This window comes from Hyaena hyaena, unplaced genomic scaffold, assembly GCF_003009895.1.
Source record: "Hyaena hyaena isolate Hyena2069 unplaced genomic scaffold, ASM300989v1 scaffold_262, whole genome shotgun sequence".
In the NCBI taxonomy this organism is placed as follows: domain Eukaryota; kingdom Metazoa; phylum Chordata; class Mammalia; order Carnivora; family Hyaenidae; genus Hyaena; species Hyaena hyaena.
Window position 1 is genome coordinate 142,055 of NW_024080895.1, and position 18,852 is coordinate 160,906.

Consider the following 18,852-nt stretch of genomic DNA (forward strand, 5'->3'; position numbering starts at 1 on the left):
TATTTCCTGCCCAGATGATATCAGACATAGCCCTTCATAGTCCTGTGTCAGCTTTTCCATTCCCAGAACTGGGTGGATCGCTTGAACCAGGGCACCTGTGCTGACAACTGATGTCGCAAATAATGAATTTTCTGTTGAAAATGTCTGAAAGCCCCACCTACACCCCTGTTGCACAAAACACGATTTAGTAAATACAGTTTGGGCACGCCACACCATTAGTTGAAAATCATCAGAAAAGACTGGAATTTATATGGAAAGCTGTTTTTTTATGGTTGATATTAGACTGTAACATGGGATAAATTTGAAACATTATATAAAATATTTAAAAATGATTAATATTTTAAAAAGTATGATTTTTTAGTGTTTTAACCTATAATAAACCCAAGTTTAAAAGCTTCCAGCTTGTACATATTAGTGAGGCTATATAATTTGGAGGATGTTTTACAGCAGAAATATGGATAGCCAAGAACCAATTAAATAATAGCTGTTTCTCTGAGGATGATGTCAGCCTGGGTCAGAACACTCTACATGGTAGACTAAAGTGCGAAGGTCAAGTTTTATATCACATTATTTTGGAACATAAGCAAATATTAGTGATGAAAATATATCTATGTCCTAAATCACAAAAACAATGGGGAAAAATCATCTATTAATATGAAGTTATATGCACAACAATGAAGTATCGTAATAAATTTCATGTATATTTATTCCATGCAAACAATTTATTTATACAAATATAAAATAACATAGATAAAATTAAAGAACTCTATTAATTAAACCTAATTACTTTGGCCATCATTCATATTTAAAAATTTAAAGTCTGGTAATATTTCCTACCTATTTAGGAATAGAACTTATGTTCTATTAAGTGCCCAGAACAGAATAGGTATGCAAATAAGTGAGCCACTCATTAAGACAAGTTGTGTGGTAAAACAAAATACCATCTCCCGACCTTGGTGAGAGCATCAAGTCGTTTATGGAAACGACTTAATCTTTCTGTTCCACACTAATCTTTCTTCATCCCTTAAAGATAGTGATAATAGTATCACTCCACAGGGCTGTGTAGAGAATTAAGTAATAATATGTGAAAAAGGAAGTTCCAACTAATAGTAGGTCCTCAGGTAATGTTAGTTTCTCCTTTCTCCCTACCTAACTGAAGATGAATTCATCATTAACCCCAGAACCAATTCCAGAAAATAGGAGCACCAACTAGGCAAAGACAAGTTGACAGTTTCAAACACTCTTTCAGGGTCCTGTTTTCTCTCATAATTTTCACATGGATCTAAAAACAGCGAGTTTCCATATAATCACCATCTTGCACTGCCAAGATTAGCATTGCCCACCAAAACTCTGTACAGTGATGGAAGTGTTCTATATCACCAATGTGACAGCCATTAGCTCCATGTGGTAATTAAACACTTGAAGTATAGGCAGTGCACCTGAGGAAGTGATTTTTTAAATTTTATTTTATTTTAATAACTTAAATTCAGCTACATGTGGCTAAACGGCACCATTTGAGACACTGCAGGCCTGAAGTCTTCTCTCTCCCCTGCAACAAACTGAAGGTGACTCCCACTCACCTTGAAGCTGTGGCCAAATCACTGCCTTTCCTCTCATTTCTCAGTTATCTTGAATTTACCTAGGAAATCTATGCTATTCCACTCATTCCTGTCTTTGCCCAGGGATACACTAGGAGTGTACCCTTCCCTCAGCTGGTAGCTTCTCCTCTTGACTCCAAATCTGAAACATATATCTTCCTGGAGAAGAAATCTTCAGCACAGGATAACCTTTCATAAAATCTGATACGATAGGAAGCAATCAGAATATCAGGATCCAGGTACCATTTTGTCTGTTAAATAGAAGCCTTAAATTGCCAGAAGTATTTTAAAGAAGAAAAAATGGGGAAATTTCACATGTTCTATACACTAAATCTGTGTGTTCAATAATTTGTTGAGAGGAAAAAAGAAACAGGAAGGAGAGCAGAAGAAAAAGAAGGAATAAGAGAGGAAGAGAGGGAGGGAGGAGAAAAGGGTGAAGAAAGAGGAAGAAAGCAAGAGGAGAGAAGGATGGAAGTAAAAGCAGAAGAATAGAAGAGAGGGAAGACAAATTGCTCAATGTTGGAATGGTTATTGCTACTACCCAGATGTATCATAAGTGGCATGCTAAATATTTAGCATATAATCTAGAAACATCTATTCTGAAAAAAGTTATCAGAGTGAATATGACCAATATATAGATTTGTACTACATATGTACACTTAAAATGCATAAAATGAATAAAATTATAACAGTAATGATGACAATGGTAAAGTTTTGGATTTTTTTAAATCCTCAGCTTTTTTTTATTAGTCCAGTCTAACTTTGGTTAGAGGGGTACCTGGGTGGCTCGGTGAGTTAAGCATTCAACTTCGGCTCAGGTCATGATCTCACAGTTGGGTTCATGAGTTTAAGCCCCACGTCGGGCTCTGTGCTGAAGGCTCAGAGCCTACAGCCTGTTTCGATTCTGTCTCCCTCTCTCTCTGCTCCTTCCCAGCTCATGCTCTGTCTCTCTCTCTCTCAAAAATAAATAAAGATTTTTTTTTTAAAAAAAGGCTTTGGTTAGAACGCTAATTTTCCACCTCAGTCACATGCTGCCTTCTTGTTTAAAAAAAAAAAAAAGAATTTGGAAACCTCTAAATACTTGGAAATCTTATAAATTACCAATTTCCAAAATAAACCTAATTAAGCTTGACAAGAAACCTGCTTCTAAGCCTTTTATAAGGCTGAGTTCCCAATAAATTATATACTTGGTAGGCATTATAAAAACTGAAGGAAGTGGGCCTCTTTTCAAGTCTCAGTGGTTTCAAGCTTTTGTGGAAACTTCTAATAATCAGTGAATAGTGAAAAGGAATGAAAATTTTCCTGTCCCCTTCACTAAAAAAGAAAAAAGTATCTAGAAAGTTAACAGCAATGTCTCAACTTTAATAGAAATTAATTGTGATGTTAAATGCTCTATGAGCCACATACCAGATAGAAATCACAAAGGATACAAAAGTAAATTTTTTTTAAAAAGTGAATTAAATACAGATCTTCCCCTCAAGGGGCTCACTATAATTCATTGAGGACAGGCAAAAATTTAAGCACTTAAAGTACAAGATGGGTGGCTCAGTAGGTTAAGTGTCTGACTGTAGCTCAGGTCATGATCTCATAGTCTGTGGGGTCAAGCCCCACGTGGGGTTCTGTGCTGACAGCTCAGAGCCTAGAGCCTACTTCAGATTCTGTGTCTCCCTTTCTCTTTACCCCTCCCCCACTCATGTTTCTCTCTCTCTCTCTCCCTCTCTTTCTCTCTCTCTCAAAGTTAAATTAACATTTAAAAAATACATGATGGTAAATATTAAAATAAAACATGAAGAAAAACCCACCATGGGCTTATTTGGTATAGATCAACAAAACGGTCATTGATGGACATGAGCAAGAGTGTACTCTACATAAAACTCAGGTTAGGATAGATTGGAGTGTACACAGGAAGACTAAATTGTGGAGAAGAAGGTAAGAACAGTGCGTACGATAAACTCTCAGAAGTTTATCTTTCTGAGGAAGAACAGCAATAGAACACTTCCTAAAGAAGAATGTATAGAAGTGACTTCTTAAAAAATGGAAGGGGCCATTTAAATCAATGCAGTAGACATTGAATATCTACTACATATTTAAACACTGTGCTAGACACCAATTCTTAGAGATGATAAAAAAAAATCGCCATCCTTGCCTCAGGATGCTCAGATGGTACCAGATTGAAGAAATCATAAAAGGATGATTCAATCTGAATTCATGTATGTAAACGTTGGTAAAAATGACTACCATATTTTTTCTAACACCATGGTTTGCAAAGAGCATTTCAACTTCTTGATGGAAAGTGACTTGAGAAGTTAAGACAATATTGCTAACACTATAGCAGTCTAAGCAATGTCAGGTTTTCATGCTGTAGGTGAACAGAGGGCCACACATGGTTACTAAAGACAACCTCTTTAGCAAGAGGGGGTTCAGGGCAGACCAAGTGTTTGCTTTGGGGCAGAAGAGAAGAAGGAAATGAGCAAAGAAATCTGGTGCAAGATCCAAATCCAAAGAACAAGAAAAGGAGCATAAATAAGAAATAGGGTCAAGAATCAGGAACCCACCCAAAAATGGCATGATGAATAAAATCGTCTCAAGCTTATGGGCAGGATTTGTGTTAAGGGACAGGGGAGAGGTCAAGATGGGCCCAATTGTCCTTCAATAAACACAGATCGATTGAGAGACAGACACACAGACACATCAACAGTAAACATTGACACAAGCAAGATCACCAGTATATAAATGAAAAAGTGTGTTACGTGCAATTATTGGTGTTCTAAGGAACTTTTAAAAGGGTACATTTGTCTAATACGTTCCTTCTTGTTTTCTTCATTAGACCCCCTCAGCAGAGTGTGTTTAAGACCAAAAAATGTAACTGATTCTTTGAGCACCTACATTAATGCTAATTATATTAGGGTAAGTAAATAAATACCATTTTCTTTCTAATGAGCATGTCAACTCACTATGTGGAATTGTTGGGGGATTTTTTTTTTCTCCGAGTGGATTAATTTTTATTTAACTCGGTTACTAGCAAGTTTACTTGTTTGTTTAGTCATGATCAACATTGGTAGTGGGTCTTTTACATTGAGTCTTCCTTTCCTGTGTGTCTGTGGCTGCAGTGCTGTCTAGGGCCTGCTCTGCTGAGAACTGAGCATTATGACCCTCACTACCATATGCTGTGCTTGACTCACAGGGGGAATAGCCACATGAATTGTGTAGAATCAGTGAAGCCGCAAAAGATGTGTTGCATTTGGACTAGTAGAGCCATTTTGAAATTTTTTTTTAATGTTTTATTTATTTCTGAGAGAGAGAGACAGCATGAGCAGGGGATGGTCAGAGAGAGAGGGAGACACAGAATCTGAAACAGGCTCCAGGCTCTCAGCTAGCTGTCAGCACAGAGCCCGACACGGGGCTCGAACCCAAAAACCATGAGATCATGACCTGAGCCAAAGTCAGAAACTTAACAGACTGAGTCACCCAGGTGCCCCTAGTAGAACCATTTTGTTCTGAACTTGTTCTAAGCTTTCAGTGCAAAGCATGAATTTCAAAGCCAATATTTCTGTCTCTTTCCTCAAACCAGGGCTACAGTGGCAAAGAGAAAGCTTTCATTGCCACACAGGGCCCCATGATCAACACCGTGAATGATTTCTGGCACATGGTTTGGCAGGAAGACAGCCCCGTGATTGTTATGATCACAAAACTCAAAGAAAAAAATGAGGTATGACCTTTACTCAAGCAGTGAACGTTATATATTTTCGGTTGCTGTACAAGAAATATTGTCTAAGGAAAATTGCCGTGTACTTAATAACAGATTTAAGATGGGAACTTTCAGGCATTTAAAGACAATTTCGCTTCATGCTTCCAAGAAGTGGTAATTAGTGTCATTGTGTGAATGGCAGGTTTCTTTCAGATAAATCAATATACTTGGCATACTTTCAGATAAATCAATATACTCCACCTATCTCTGTAAGGAAATGAGGGGCTATGAATTATCACTGTGGTTTATAGGCAGGGACATGAAAAAAACTACTCATATCCCAAGTAATTTTTGAGCACTTCCTGTGTGACAGATACTTTTCTAGTTGTTGGCAATATAAGTATATTAGTAAACAAAGCATACAAAGACACCTTCCATTGGTCGATTTTTAACTTGCTATTGGGGAAGCCAGATTAAAAACAATAAGCATAATAAATTCATAAAACTACAGCAATTAGAAGGGATAAATGGCATGGGGGGAGGGCAGCGTAGGATAGGGAGATTGGATGGGCTGAGCTGAAGGAGGGGTCAAAGGGGAAGGTGAGCTTTGAAAAAAAGATTTGAAGGAAGTTACAAAAGCCAAGCAACTTTTTTTTTTCATTTATATCCAAGTTAGTTAGCATATAGTGCAATGATGATTTCAGGAGTAGAATCCAGTGATTTCATCCCCTACATATAATGCCCAGTGCTCATCCTTAATTAATCATCCTTAATTAAGGAATTAAGTCTTCCTTAATGCCCCTTGCCCATTTAGCCCATCCCCCCCACTCCAAATTCCTCCAGTTTGTTCTGTGTTTGAGTCTCTTTTGTTTTGTCCTCCTCCCTGTTTTTATATGATTTTTGCTTCCTTTCTTTTACGTTAATCTGGTTTGTGTCTTAAATTCCACATATGAATAAAGTCATATGATATTTGTCTTTCTCTCACTGACTAATTTCGAAAAGCCAAGCAAGTTTTTCAATATCTTCGTAAGAGATCCAAGAAAGGGTTAAAAGCAGATTCCATCTGCATACTAGTAGTCTTTCCTAAGGTTCTAGTTTACCGAATACTCATTCTGTACTTTACATTCTCAAAGGGTGTTATCCTAGGTTCTGCTTACATTTTAGGGCATCTTATTGGGATCATTTACCGCCTGGTTTTAGTCACCACTTGTGTTTGCTTTCAGAGCGCCAACATGACAGAAAGAATTTTCAAAAGCTGAGCTTTCCTTTTCACCTTTCTGGTGAGTTCTATCCCATGAGTATAGTGTATTCTGGCTGCTAATTTAAAAAAATCCAGGCTTACAAGCAGCAGTTTGTAAGTTTTGTAAAGTCTGTTGCCTTCTTTCATTTTTGCTACAATAGAAAAGTTTTGTTTTGTTTTTTTTCTGAAAGTTATCCTGGAAAAAGGTATCTTTGGGGTCAGTAGATGAAGTATGTACTTAATTAACTATACAGCTTAATAAAGACATGTATTTTTATGGATTTTATATGAAAGCCTGTGGTGGCATAATAAAAACAGCCCCTAATAGTCTCAGCTGTGGTCACCCATATCAATCTATCAACATATTAAGCCTCTGATAATTCCTGCACAATTGTTTAACATCCACAGCATTTTGCCTTTATTTTACCTTGTAGGAAAAGATTCTTGAAGTTTAAAATGTATATTCTCTCTCTATATATCTGTATATATATTCCTGCATACATACAGCCAGATAATCTGAGAAACCTCCCATAACAAAACTAGTCACACTGCTTAAAATTTTAAATAGTGTAAAATGCAAAATATAAATTAGCAACATTTCCTCAATCTGAGTAGACTGCACTACTCAGTATTAAAATTTAAAATTCTGTTCTGTTCAGACCCTCCATGATGTACATATAATACTGTAGAGGAGACTTTGATGTTTTACAGATAAAATAGTAAAATAAAAATAGCACGCATAACAGAGCTTGGGGGGAAGAAAAGTCCCAGCAGTCGAAAAGTGAATAAAAGGCATAAAGCCAGAGAATTATGGGTTACTTGTGCTTTAATGACAATACAAGACCTGGAGACAAAGCCTAGGTCTTGCAGGAGCCAAGAGTCGGAATGGACACCTTCCATGAAGTGAGCTCCAGCGAAAGCTGTGCCTTCAGCGAAAAGGTGAACCACAAAAATAAACCTGGCGACCAAAATAGGATTCTACCAGTAAATCCATCTGTCTAAAGCTGGTCTTCTCATGGGAGAGATAAAAAGGTTCCCTGTAGTATTCAGCACTCAAAAACCAGGAAATGCCAAGTATAACAGTATAAAAAGTAATGCTGGATTGATGACTCTCCCTGGCACTCTACAGAAACAAAGGCAAAAACTTTACGGCTGCATACACTCTCAGGATTTATGTGACAGAATCTCAACAGAAAAAGTCCAGTCAAGCAGAAGCTCACAAGTCAAAATAATGAGACAACACAAGTAAACAAGCAACGTAAGGAAAAATCAGAAGAAACAACAAATAGGTAAAACAGACCCGCAAAAAATTAAAATAAAAGAAACTGTAAATATAAGCTATGGTTTTCTTTTATAATTAAGCACACAAAATGTAAAATTAAAACTTCACAAGGGAACGAGTTACTATCAAAAGGACTAGGAAGATTTTAAAACAAACCCAAGAGTTCTAGAAATAAATATTATATAGGTATTAAAATTTAAAAAGGAAACCTCATTCGACAAGTTTAATAGGGTGGACACAGCTGAATAAATGATTGGATTAAAAATAGAGCTAAGGAGATTACCTAGAAGATTGAAATAACCAAAAATATGAAGGAGAGCTTAAGATATAATGACACCTGTGTGGCTGAGTTGGTTAAGCGTCCGACTCTCAATTTCAGCTCTGGTCATGACCTCACAGTTTGTGGGTTTGAGCCCCATGTGGGGCTCTGCACTGAGCGAGGAGGCTGCTTGGGATTCTCTCTTCTGCTTTCTCTGACCCTCTTCTACTTGTGCGCTCTCTCTCTCTCTTTCTCTCTCTCTCTCAAACATAAATAAATAACATTTAAAAAAAGAGTTTAAGACATAGAGGACAATATGTAAACGTCCAATGTATATATAATGGATATTTTAGAAGAAGAAAAAAGAGAATATAAAAAAAGAAATAATGTTTGAGGAAATATTCCAGAAGTGATGAAAGATGTGAGCTCTCAGATTTGAGAAGCACCATTAAATCCTAGGCTAGATAAGTAAAAATAAACCCACAACTAGACACATCTATGAAACTAAAAAAACGGCTTCTCAAGAGCAGCAGTAGAAGCCGAAAATACCTAGCAAGGGATAAAAGAAAATAACTGACAACCCAGAACTCATGCCGGAGTTAACAACATTTCTTAGATCTAAGTAGAATGAGTTACTCATTAAATTAAAATTAGAAATTCCTTTCTGTCCAGACCTTCCATGATGTAAATATAATACTATGGAGGAAACTTTGATGCTTTGCAGATCAAAATGATATGGAGAATTCTGGCTCAAACAGAAATATGCAGTAAACTTCACACTACCAGGAAAATGCTGTTTACCAAAAATGTGCCAACTTTCAATTGTGTTCAGCATCATTGTTTGGAATAGACAAAAATCATTTCCTCCAAAAAAAATGAAGGTAGCATTATCTTTAGAAATTCCCAGGCTTTATATTTTCATGAGCCTTACTACTTTCTAATAAATAAATAAATAATTGCCAAGCTCTTATTCAATAATCCCAATATTTTCATCATCAATAAGCTGTTTCTCACTGTTACCATTTATGTGTTCACTGATGTGGCAATTTTAATTTCCTTGAAGAACTTTTCGTTTCCATTCACAACTTAGCAAACTGGCACAAGAGATCTAGCTTTCAGCCTATCTCAACTTTTGACATACCTTCCTCACTAAGCTTAATCATTAATAGATTTTGATTGAAAGTGAGAAACATGTAACTCTTCCTTTCACTTGAACACGTAGAGGCCACTGGAGGGTTATTACTGGGCCTAATTGCAGTATTGTTGTGTCTCAATCAATAGGGAGACCCCAGGAGGGGGACAGAGCCAGGGAATGATCAGTCAGTGGAGCAGTCAGAACACACCTATGTATCAATTAAGTTTGTGGTCTTAGGTAGGTACAGTTGGTACGACCCTAAAACAATTACGATAGTAACATCAAAGATCACTGATCACAGATCACCGTGACAAATGTAATAATAATGAAAAAGTTTGAAATGTGTGGGAATTAACAAAATGTGACCAGACATGAAATAAGCAAAAGCTGTTGGGAAAAATTGTGCCTACAGACTTCTTCCAAGCAGGTTTGCCACAAACCTTCAATTTGTGAAAAATGCAGTATCTGCAAAGCACAGAAAGCGAAGCTCAGTAAAACGAGCTATGCCTGTACCAAGAATGAAAAGAAACAAGCAAACTGAGTCTCAGAACCTGAGTGTCTGTCCAGAGGAGGTCAAGGAAGGTAATGTTGAAGGCCAACCTGGCATGTAGACAGTGGAGTCCAGCTGACCAGCTTTCAGCTTTCCGGGAGGACCAGAACTAGCTATTATGATATCTAGAGAGGCAGCCTGGCCTAGCACTGCCCAGCCATGCCAGGAAGCCTAATCTCTCATTCCCATTTCCTACATGACCAGCCGTCTGATGCTTATACTGCCAAAGCAGTTAAGGGTGGCCTGAAATTCAGAAAGTGACAGCTCTCAAGCAAAATCACTCACCTGTCCTTTCAAACATGCTTATATTCCAAATATAATTGCACCTTAATTGTTATTTTGCTAGGTTTTATTTACTCGTCTTAGCTTGCTTTGCTACTAACTATAGTTAGAATCCGTCTTATTTGACACTATTAGTCAAAAAAGTTAGAGTGGAAAAATCACAAAAACAGCAACCAAAAAACTCTAATGCTTTATTTTATCTTAAGACATGTACATTTTTTCACACTAAAATTTGTTCATTTTCTTTATGAGATTCGTTTTGTTCTATTACTGTTGGTCTGAAGTTGGAGTTCTAGATCATATGGCTTATGGAAATCATGGCCTTTATATATCATCAAAAATGCCCATTTCAGGTTTTTTTTTTTTAATGAGAGAGAACGCAGAAAAATTTGTAAAGGACTTATGAATGCAGGATCCTGCACAGATTCAAACTTTGCACTAATTTTTACAATTGTCTCCTGTACCTGATTTGACTGTGGTTTTCTTTACTGAGTCCTTTTTTTTATCCAATGAAAAACTTGTTTAACATACAATTATTTCCTAGAACAACTCCCTTTCTCTTTGCACCTTCATGTTTCATTAATTTCTGTAAAATTAAATTACGGGGCTTCAATAATGACTCCACCTACCATAAGGAGGTTTGGATGTAAGTATACCTCAGTGAACATGTAAAGCTCAGCAGATAGTAATAGAGGTACTGGGCTTAGTCAGAGACTGGCCCAAGAACCGTGTGGCGCATGAGCACCAGCCTATTTCACAGAGAGAAGGAAAGCCGCTGGTTAATGCCGTGGTAAAGTAGGGTTGGTTGGATGACAGTGGATGTTAAAGATAGAAAGTGTGATTTTTAAAATGATATTTATTTCTGAGAGTTTTAGCTCCCAAAGGAATTTTCTCAGTGCCCCCTACCAAAATACCTGAGCTTCTGTTTCCTCTGCTATAAGATGATAAATAATAATAATAGTAATACTTAACCTGTTCTACCAAATTCAAATGATTGTGGCAGGGATGAAGTGATATGCTGGTGAAGGTACTTTTAATCTAAAATTGCTGCACCTGTGTTGATAATATTTAGTTGGAAAGCCAGGAATGAAAGTGACGACAATAACTGTAGGCAATCTGACCCATCCTATACCTCTCACATGCTAATGCAACCCAGATGAACCTGAGCATCTTCTTTTTACTTATTTAGAACCACTGTCTGTGTGATATGTGTTTTTAGCTCAGAGAGCAAAATCTTTTTTATTTTAAATACATAGAATTTTAAAAGAAAGTAACTTAAAAATAGATTTTTTTTCCAGGAAACTAAATGACTAGCTAGACCTCCTTACTCTTTATATGCAAAGAGCCCTAATGTGGTGGGAGTGAGAGAGAGGGTCAAAGGAAAAAAAAAGTCATAAAAATATAGGAATTTGCATTGCTTTACACTGCATTCTACTTTTGCTCTAAACCACTGATTATGAAGAGATGGTTACGTCCAGAATCTTTACAGTCAGGCGTTCACTAATCACTTGTTTGTACAAGAGATACATGAGCCTCTGAAAACCTCTTTTTCCTCCAAATCATGGGTTCTTGGAATTCACAGATAATTTCACTGAAAGGCTCAGCCCAGTTAGCAAAGAATAGTGATAATTTGGGGTTATATTCTGCGAGATAGCATGCCCTTCTGAATTACCTACAATTAGTGTGGTTTCACAGTATTATCTGTAAGAGAGCATTTTCCTTCCTTGCATTTTCTGCCTCTTTCATATCATTGTTAGCCCCACAATAAAGAAACCCTAAAAAGCTGTGCACAAAAATAATCTGAACATGACCTTCTGCTCTTTAAACAACTACATTTGCAGCTCTCCCCCACCTCATATTCAAAAAGAACCCACACTTATCTGGTCTCTTTTTCTCTGTTCTCCTAAAAGGGGGAAAAATGTATTCAGTGCGTAAAAATAAGCTATTGTATCTCAGAAAGGAGATGGGATGCTAATTAAGGGTTGTTTGAATGAACAAGTCACATTGCATTGTCTAGTGGGAGCTGACTGCCAATTGAATTTTTGGTAAAGAGTCAAGAAAAACATCCAAGAGGGCCCCGGCAAGCTTGAGAGAGAAGCAAGCACCGCTTCCATTTATCAAGTAGGTGCACAAGCCTGTTCAAGTATTGTTAAGAGTCAGGGTACAGGCTTTGAGCTCCTGGTTTGCAGCTTTTTCCTACGGGTTTCAAGAGCCACCTTCCCAAAGAGGGGCCTGCTGCTCAGGTCTCATCGTGGACAATGGGACACGTATGCCAGACCGCTGGACCGCTGAATGCCTCTTGCTTTGTTCAGTACTTTTTTCAAGATTCTTTGTCACTCTTCTTGGACGCATCCAGGAGGCATGGGTTTTAAGGTACACAATAGCTCGGGTCTTACAGCGAAATAATTGAAGCTTCATTGAAAGAAACCAGGCAAATTGGTTAGTATGCTTCTCTTTAACAAACCTGGGAAATTTCAGACACTTGGCACTAGGAAATGAGGAGAGGAATACATTGCTTTATTTTTAAAAGATTTCTTTTCTTGATGTGAATGTTGTTTCAGCCAGAGTATGCCTTCAGCCTGATTGCCTGCCGGTCTTGGGTGTGGGGTGGCATGTAAATAGAGGTGAAAATGATTTACTTTGTTTGGAAAAGGACCAGAATGTAGAGGATGCAAATGTGTTTTTATTATAATGGATGAAAGAAACGGTGATTCCAGCAGGCCAAGTGACTTCCAACCTGGCTTGGCTAGTACTTAACAAGATAAAATACCCGATATGTGTTTCTGATAATGTACATGTCTTTTCCTGTAGTTCTATAAATCTGTGATTCTTTCTTTTGCTGCTCTTTTGAATCTATAAGTTCTTAATTTTTTTCATGTAAGGTCCTATGCCTTTGACATAGATGTAAAGAAACAAGTATCCTGAGTACTAAAAGGTCTGACTGACTGAGGGCAACTAGTGAAGAAATTTCTCTATAAATGGGCATGTGTGTTTGCAAGAAAATTATAAGGTCTACTTAAACAGTATTTCTAAAATGAACATTGCCTCTCCAGGCACTTAAAATAAAACAGCAGCATTCACACTTTACATTCTTAATCATTGAAATGTGTGGTAAAATTCATAGGGTTTTTTTTTTTTTTTGGCAGATGTTTAAAAGGCAAGATACTAAATAATAAGGGTCTATATGTGTGCTTGAATCTTATTTTGTAGTTTTCTTTTAATGGAGCTTGAATTTCATAATAATGCAATATTTACTGCTTTACCTAATGTATAATTAAGTAATGATTGAATCAGTTAGATCAAAAACCTAAAAATAGAGCAACCATAATAAGAACAATGTGTTTTCAATGCTTACTATATGTCTGGCTTTGTCTGAAGTGCTTTTCATGTATTAAATGATGAGGAAACTGAGGCCAGAGACATTACATTATCTGTCTTACAGATTCACAGCTAATAATAAGTGGTGAAACCAAAATTTGGACCCAGGTCCTCTGGCTCCAAAGCTTGCACCTTAAATACCATATTATATTGCCTTGGTTGTGATACAATTATTATTATTCTTATTAAAACTTTCAAAGAGGATCTATTATAAAAAATTTTTAATAATTTTGTTACACATTTAGTACCCTATATGGGAAAAGACCATTGATCCTGGAAAATATAATGCCATAGATGTATTAATGATCATTACATTCCCTTTACATACTAGAGAGATCTCATTCTGTGGCATCTGAAACATTACAGATACTCTTATGAGACACTTGAACTTCATGCAGCAGGAAAATTTGACTTGGCTCAGTCATTGTGAAAGAGCATTCCTTTTATGTCAAGTCATCACGTGATAAAGTCTAATATTTGGATCTTAATTTCTTAATTCTTAATTTCTCAATTTAGTTCTTAATTTTTATGTGGAGTTTTGGGAAATTTTGCCCTTATTTTTGTATGGGATTATTAGCAATAGTGTTTGACAGGCACGTGTAAAAACTGATACTTTCTTTTTAAAATTTTATTGAGATATAATTTGCATACCATAAATCACCTGTTTAAATGTACAACTCACTGAGTTTTAGTACATCAGCCTTATGAAACTGATACTTGATTTTTTTATTTAATTAAATAAAAACTCTTGAGATGCTTGAATGAAAAGTACCCTAAGACCAGTGAAATCATTAATATCTGTTGTGTTCTTTTTTTCTCCTCCTCCAGAAATGTGTGTTATATTGGCCAGAAAAGAGAGGAATTTATGGGAAAGTTGAGGTTCTGGTTATCAATGTTAATGAATGTGATAACTACACCGTTCGAAACCTTGTCTTAAAGGTAAGATTATGTAGCTGTAGCTATCTACTAAGTAGATGATATGAGAGGATTACATTTCTACTCTGAAATTATTTACCTTAATAAGTACTGCAGATTCAAATTAAAATTTTAATAATATCAGGGCACCCAGGAGGCTCAGTCGGTTGAGCATCCGACATCAGGTCATGATCTCACTGCTTGTGGGTTCGAACCCTACATCGGGCCCTGTGCTGACAGCTCAGAGCCTAGAGCCTGGTTCGGATTCTGTGTCTCCCTCTCTCTCTGTCCCTACCCTGCTTGTGCTCTGTCTCTGTCTCTCAAAGAATAAAATAAAATGTCAAAAAAAAGATTTTTTTTAAGATAGTCTTTAAAAAATTTTTAACAATGTCAAAATCAAAGAGAAATTATGATCATTCCTCATGTATTTCTTCTTTGTTGTCAGCTACTCTTAGTATATGGAAAAATTAAGTTAACGTAAGTAGGCATTAAAGAAATTCACTGAGTAGAATGTTGTGATCTCCTAATCTCTATAAATAAAACATCCTTGATTTAATATTTCAAATGCCTTTAAAGGCTTGCACTGGAGACTTTACCACCATTTGATTTTTTTTCTTATTTTTTTAACCTTTATTTATTTTTTGAGAGACAGAGACAGAGTGTGAGTGGGGGAGGGACAGAGAGAGAGGAAGACACAGAATCCAAAGCAGGCTCCAGGCTCTGAGCTGTGAGTACAGAGCCTGATGGCTCAAATCCACGAACTGTGAGATCATGACCTGAGCTGAAGGCAGACACTTGACCGACTGAGCCACCCAGGTGCCCCTGCCTTTTTTTTTAAAATGTCACTTTGCTCTAAGCTGCTTTTAGTACAGCCTGGAAGCTGAAAGAAAAAAATCTGTGCTTGTGGGTGGCTGTGGGAAGCAAGGCAAGTTGACGATATCTTCCCAAACTCAAAGTTACAGTAATTTATGGGGACTTTCCCCAGACCAGATTATGTCATAGAAAAGTTATCTTATTTAAATTATGGGCAGCAGATGCTGAGGAACGTTGCCATGGCATTGTTTTTGCTTCTAGAGAATAATCCTCTCAAAGATTTCAATCCTATCTAGAGCCTCCCTACTGGAACAGAATCATCACACAGAGAGAGTAGAAGCCAAGCTACACCGAAGGGTTTTTTTGTTTTGTTTCATTTTTTAAAAATTTATTTACTTATTTTGAGACAGAGGAGAGGAAGTGGAGGGGCAGAGAGAGAGGAAGATAGAGAATCCCCAGGAGGCTCTGCACGGTCACCACAGAGCCTGACGAGGGGCTCGATCTCACAACTGTGAGATCATAACCTGAGACAAAATTAAGAGTTGGACACTTAACAGACTAAGCCACCCAGGCGTCCCTACACTGAGGATTTTTAGAAGGAAGTTCGAGATGGGAATTTCCTGGAGTACCTATTCCATGCCAAGTCCCCAGCCAGGCTTTGGGTTTTGAGATGATGTGTGTGGACCCTCCCCCACTCACTCTAATCTAGTGACCCCTTCTCGCTCCTTATTACTGGGACTCCTCACTGCTGTTAAAAACTGCAACTTGGGATGAATGTAGAAATTCAAATGTAGGGCCGAATGTAAGGGTAAGTGTTCCTATGAGGGTTAATATGTTTATCATCCCTTGTCAAGTATGTTCAAAGAGCAGGAAACACAATCCACTCAAATTCCCTCCTGGCTTCCTTCGCATCTACCATTGTGTTTATTATAACAAATTACAAGCATCTATACAGCATATGTTTCATATGCATTTTCTATTTTAAATATCTATTTCTCAAGACTGTCAAACTTTGACGTCAGCCTATTTATAGTAAAGTTTTCTCAAGGTGGAAGGGTACTCTTCAGAAATCTCCTAGATCTTTTTTTTCCACCCAAACATAGGTAAGTTGCCAGCAAGCTGGGAGTGATAGAAGGCATTCAGTATTGTGGTTTGGATGACTTTTAGTTCCACAAGTAAATGAGGCATTTGGTGGCTATTGCTATTTTCAGCAAGGAAGTCACACCCAGCATGTGAAGCATTACTGGTACACCTCATGGCCGGATCACAAGACTCCAGACAGCGCCCAGCCCCTTCTACAGCTGATGCTGGATGTGGAAGAAGACAGAATTGCTGCCATGGGCCGAGGGCCCGTGGTCGTCCACTGCAGGTAAGGGATAACCTGTCCTTTCTGCCTAAGCAACTGTCTAGCCTCTCTAAAGTCATCAAACAGGTAGAAGGTGTGTTGTGCTTCCTGGTGTGACTTCATTGGTAAACTACATATTTATTGAAATTGGTTAACTTCTCTATATTGGAGTCTGGATCAAGATGATACTTTCCAGAAATGAAGCAGCATTCTAGAGCATTTAGTCAAACAATTACACAGCAGAGAAAATATCACTTCTAAATAAATGATTCAAGGAATAGGAGACGTTATTCAGGCCTCTACCTTGAAACATATATCGGTTTCTTTCATGTCGTCAGCCTCAGGTACACTAGGCATGACCCATTTTTAAAGATTATTAATGGCTTTTTTGTTGTTTCAAGATGGCACTGAACCCTACTTGAGTTGTATCTTGATACATTTATTATTATGTCAAACTTGGTGAAAACTAGTTCACTATTTTTAAAGCTATTTCGTAAAGAAAAAAAAACCAGATGGAAACAAATTTATGAAGTGGGGAAAGAGCAAGGGTTAGTTCACCAAAAGGAGAATCAAGTGTTGTTGCCAGAACATAGTGTATTGGAGGGTAAGGTATTGGAGGTAGGCCAAGAAAAGCAACAGATGTCTATGGTGGTTCCCTTCGCTAACGTCTAGCTTGAAGCTCTCCTCTCATAACTGATAACTCATAACTCTCATAACTGATTCCCCATTCCCCAGCCTTTCCTGTTAGTGTGCCCAAGCAAAAGCAAATAATTTTAAAGTTATTTCTATAACCAGCCATTTATTCTTCATACTTGGTCAAAATAATTTAAGTTTCTTTGTTTAACTTCATAAGCCTTGCAAGATAGCTTTTGATGATATTATTAATAAATAAAATTATAATTATTTTAAATTACAACTTTAATCTCCTTCTTTGTTGAGCCTTTGTAGTTTAATTAAGAATGAAATTTACTCTATATCTGTTTATCCAAAGGAGTCATTATCCAGTTTCTAGCATTAGGCCTTACCCTAAACTTCCCTTAGGAGTGAAGAAAGACAGCCTAATTGGTCATGTTTTAGGGCTGGAACTGTCCCCCACCCAAAATCATAAAACACTCAGGATATCTAAAATGAACTAGCCATTTCCCCTATAAAACCAGCTCCCCTTCTGATGACTATTTCTAAGAATAAGACCAGGTTTTTGTTCCAGGCACTCAGTATCTAATGTTGACAGTTATCTTTGGCCCTTCTCTCAACTCTAGCCTCAGTATCTAATCAGTCACCAGATTGGTTTTCCCTTCAAAGCTTCTCCCATAATCATCACTTCCTGTCCAACCACTCAAGTTCAGGCCCTAGTGACCTCATACATGTATTTTAGAAGTAGTCAACTAATTGCACAAACACACCCCACTTCCCTATGTTCCACCCCCAGCATAACCTACCCACCCACTTCTCTTGGGTTTTATTAATTCTGGATCTATGGATGAACTACAGGGGTCAGTGAACTCTTTGAAATTACTTTAGCAAATTGGAGTGCATAAAGTTATGTGAGTTTTTCTGGGGAGTGAAAGTCCACAGTTTTTATCAAATTCTCAAAACCAAAACAAAACACAAAGCAAAGCATCACTGTTTTAGCAGATGAAGTTCAAATGTCTTAGCTTGCCATGTAAGATCCTTTATAGGCTCTGATGAAGCCTTGGGGTGATGGTGAGGTGGTCCAGAGTTGACGGCCAAGAAAGAATCCTTGAGACATCTCTGGTGCAAAAAGGTGACTTTATTAAAGCACGGGCTGCCACTGTGGGCAGAAGAGCTGCATGGGTCATGACGGGTAACTCATTATATATACCCTCAGGTTGGGAGGGGGTCAGGGATAGAGTAAGTCTCTAAGATATTTTGGAAGCAAGGTTTCCAGGACCTTGAGGGGCTAGCTGTTGCTAGAGAAATGCCATTTATTACCATTTAATCAAACCTCAGTCACGAGACCCTTCAGATGTAATCAGGGGGCCATAAGCTTAGAATATGATTGCCAGCATATATCTTGGGGGAGTTGAAATAAAAGAAGGTTCTAAAGGAATTTCTATGTGTTGAAGTAGACTTCCAGGATCCTAGGTTGGGATAATGTTAAGCTAAGATTCCCTTTTGCTTCTAGCAAAGTGTCATCATCTGAGGCAGCTGAGCTCCTAGAGGGAGGTCACTCTGCTGGTTTCAAGGACGTGTCAATGGGCTGTAGGCAGTAAGGGAATTTAATTTTTCATTTGCCTTAGTTTCCCACATTAACATGGCAAGCACTTAAACCCCTTTCCTTTGTTCTTGGGTAGCCAGGAGTGGCTGAGGTTATTCTGAAGAATATCACACATATTCTACCTGGGG

The 18,852-nt window shown here is 37.6% G+C and overlaps 1 protein-coding gene across 1 annotated transcript in view; it reads left to right on the forward strand.

Annotated features, from left to right (window-relative positions):
• The window catches only part of PTPRR (protein tyrosine phosphatase receptor type R), a 141,173-nt gene that overhangs the window by 101,155 nt on the left and 21,166 nt on the right, over positions 1-18,852 (forward strand). The window contains 4 exon segments of the mRNA XM_039245606.1: positions 4,426-4,505; positions 5,170-5,307; positions 14,241-14,351; positions 16,352-16,509. Of these exon segments, the coding sequence (XP_039101537.1) occupies positions 4,426-4,505; positions 5,170-5,307; positions 14,241-14,351; positions 16,352-16,509 (487 nt within the window).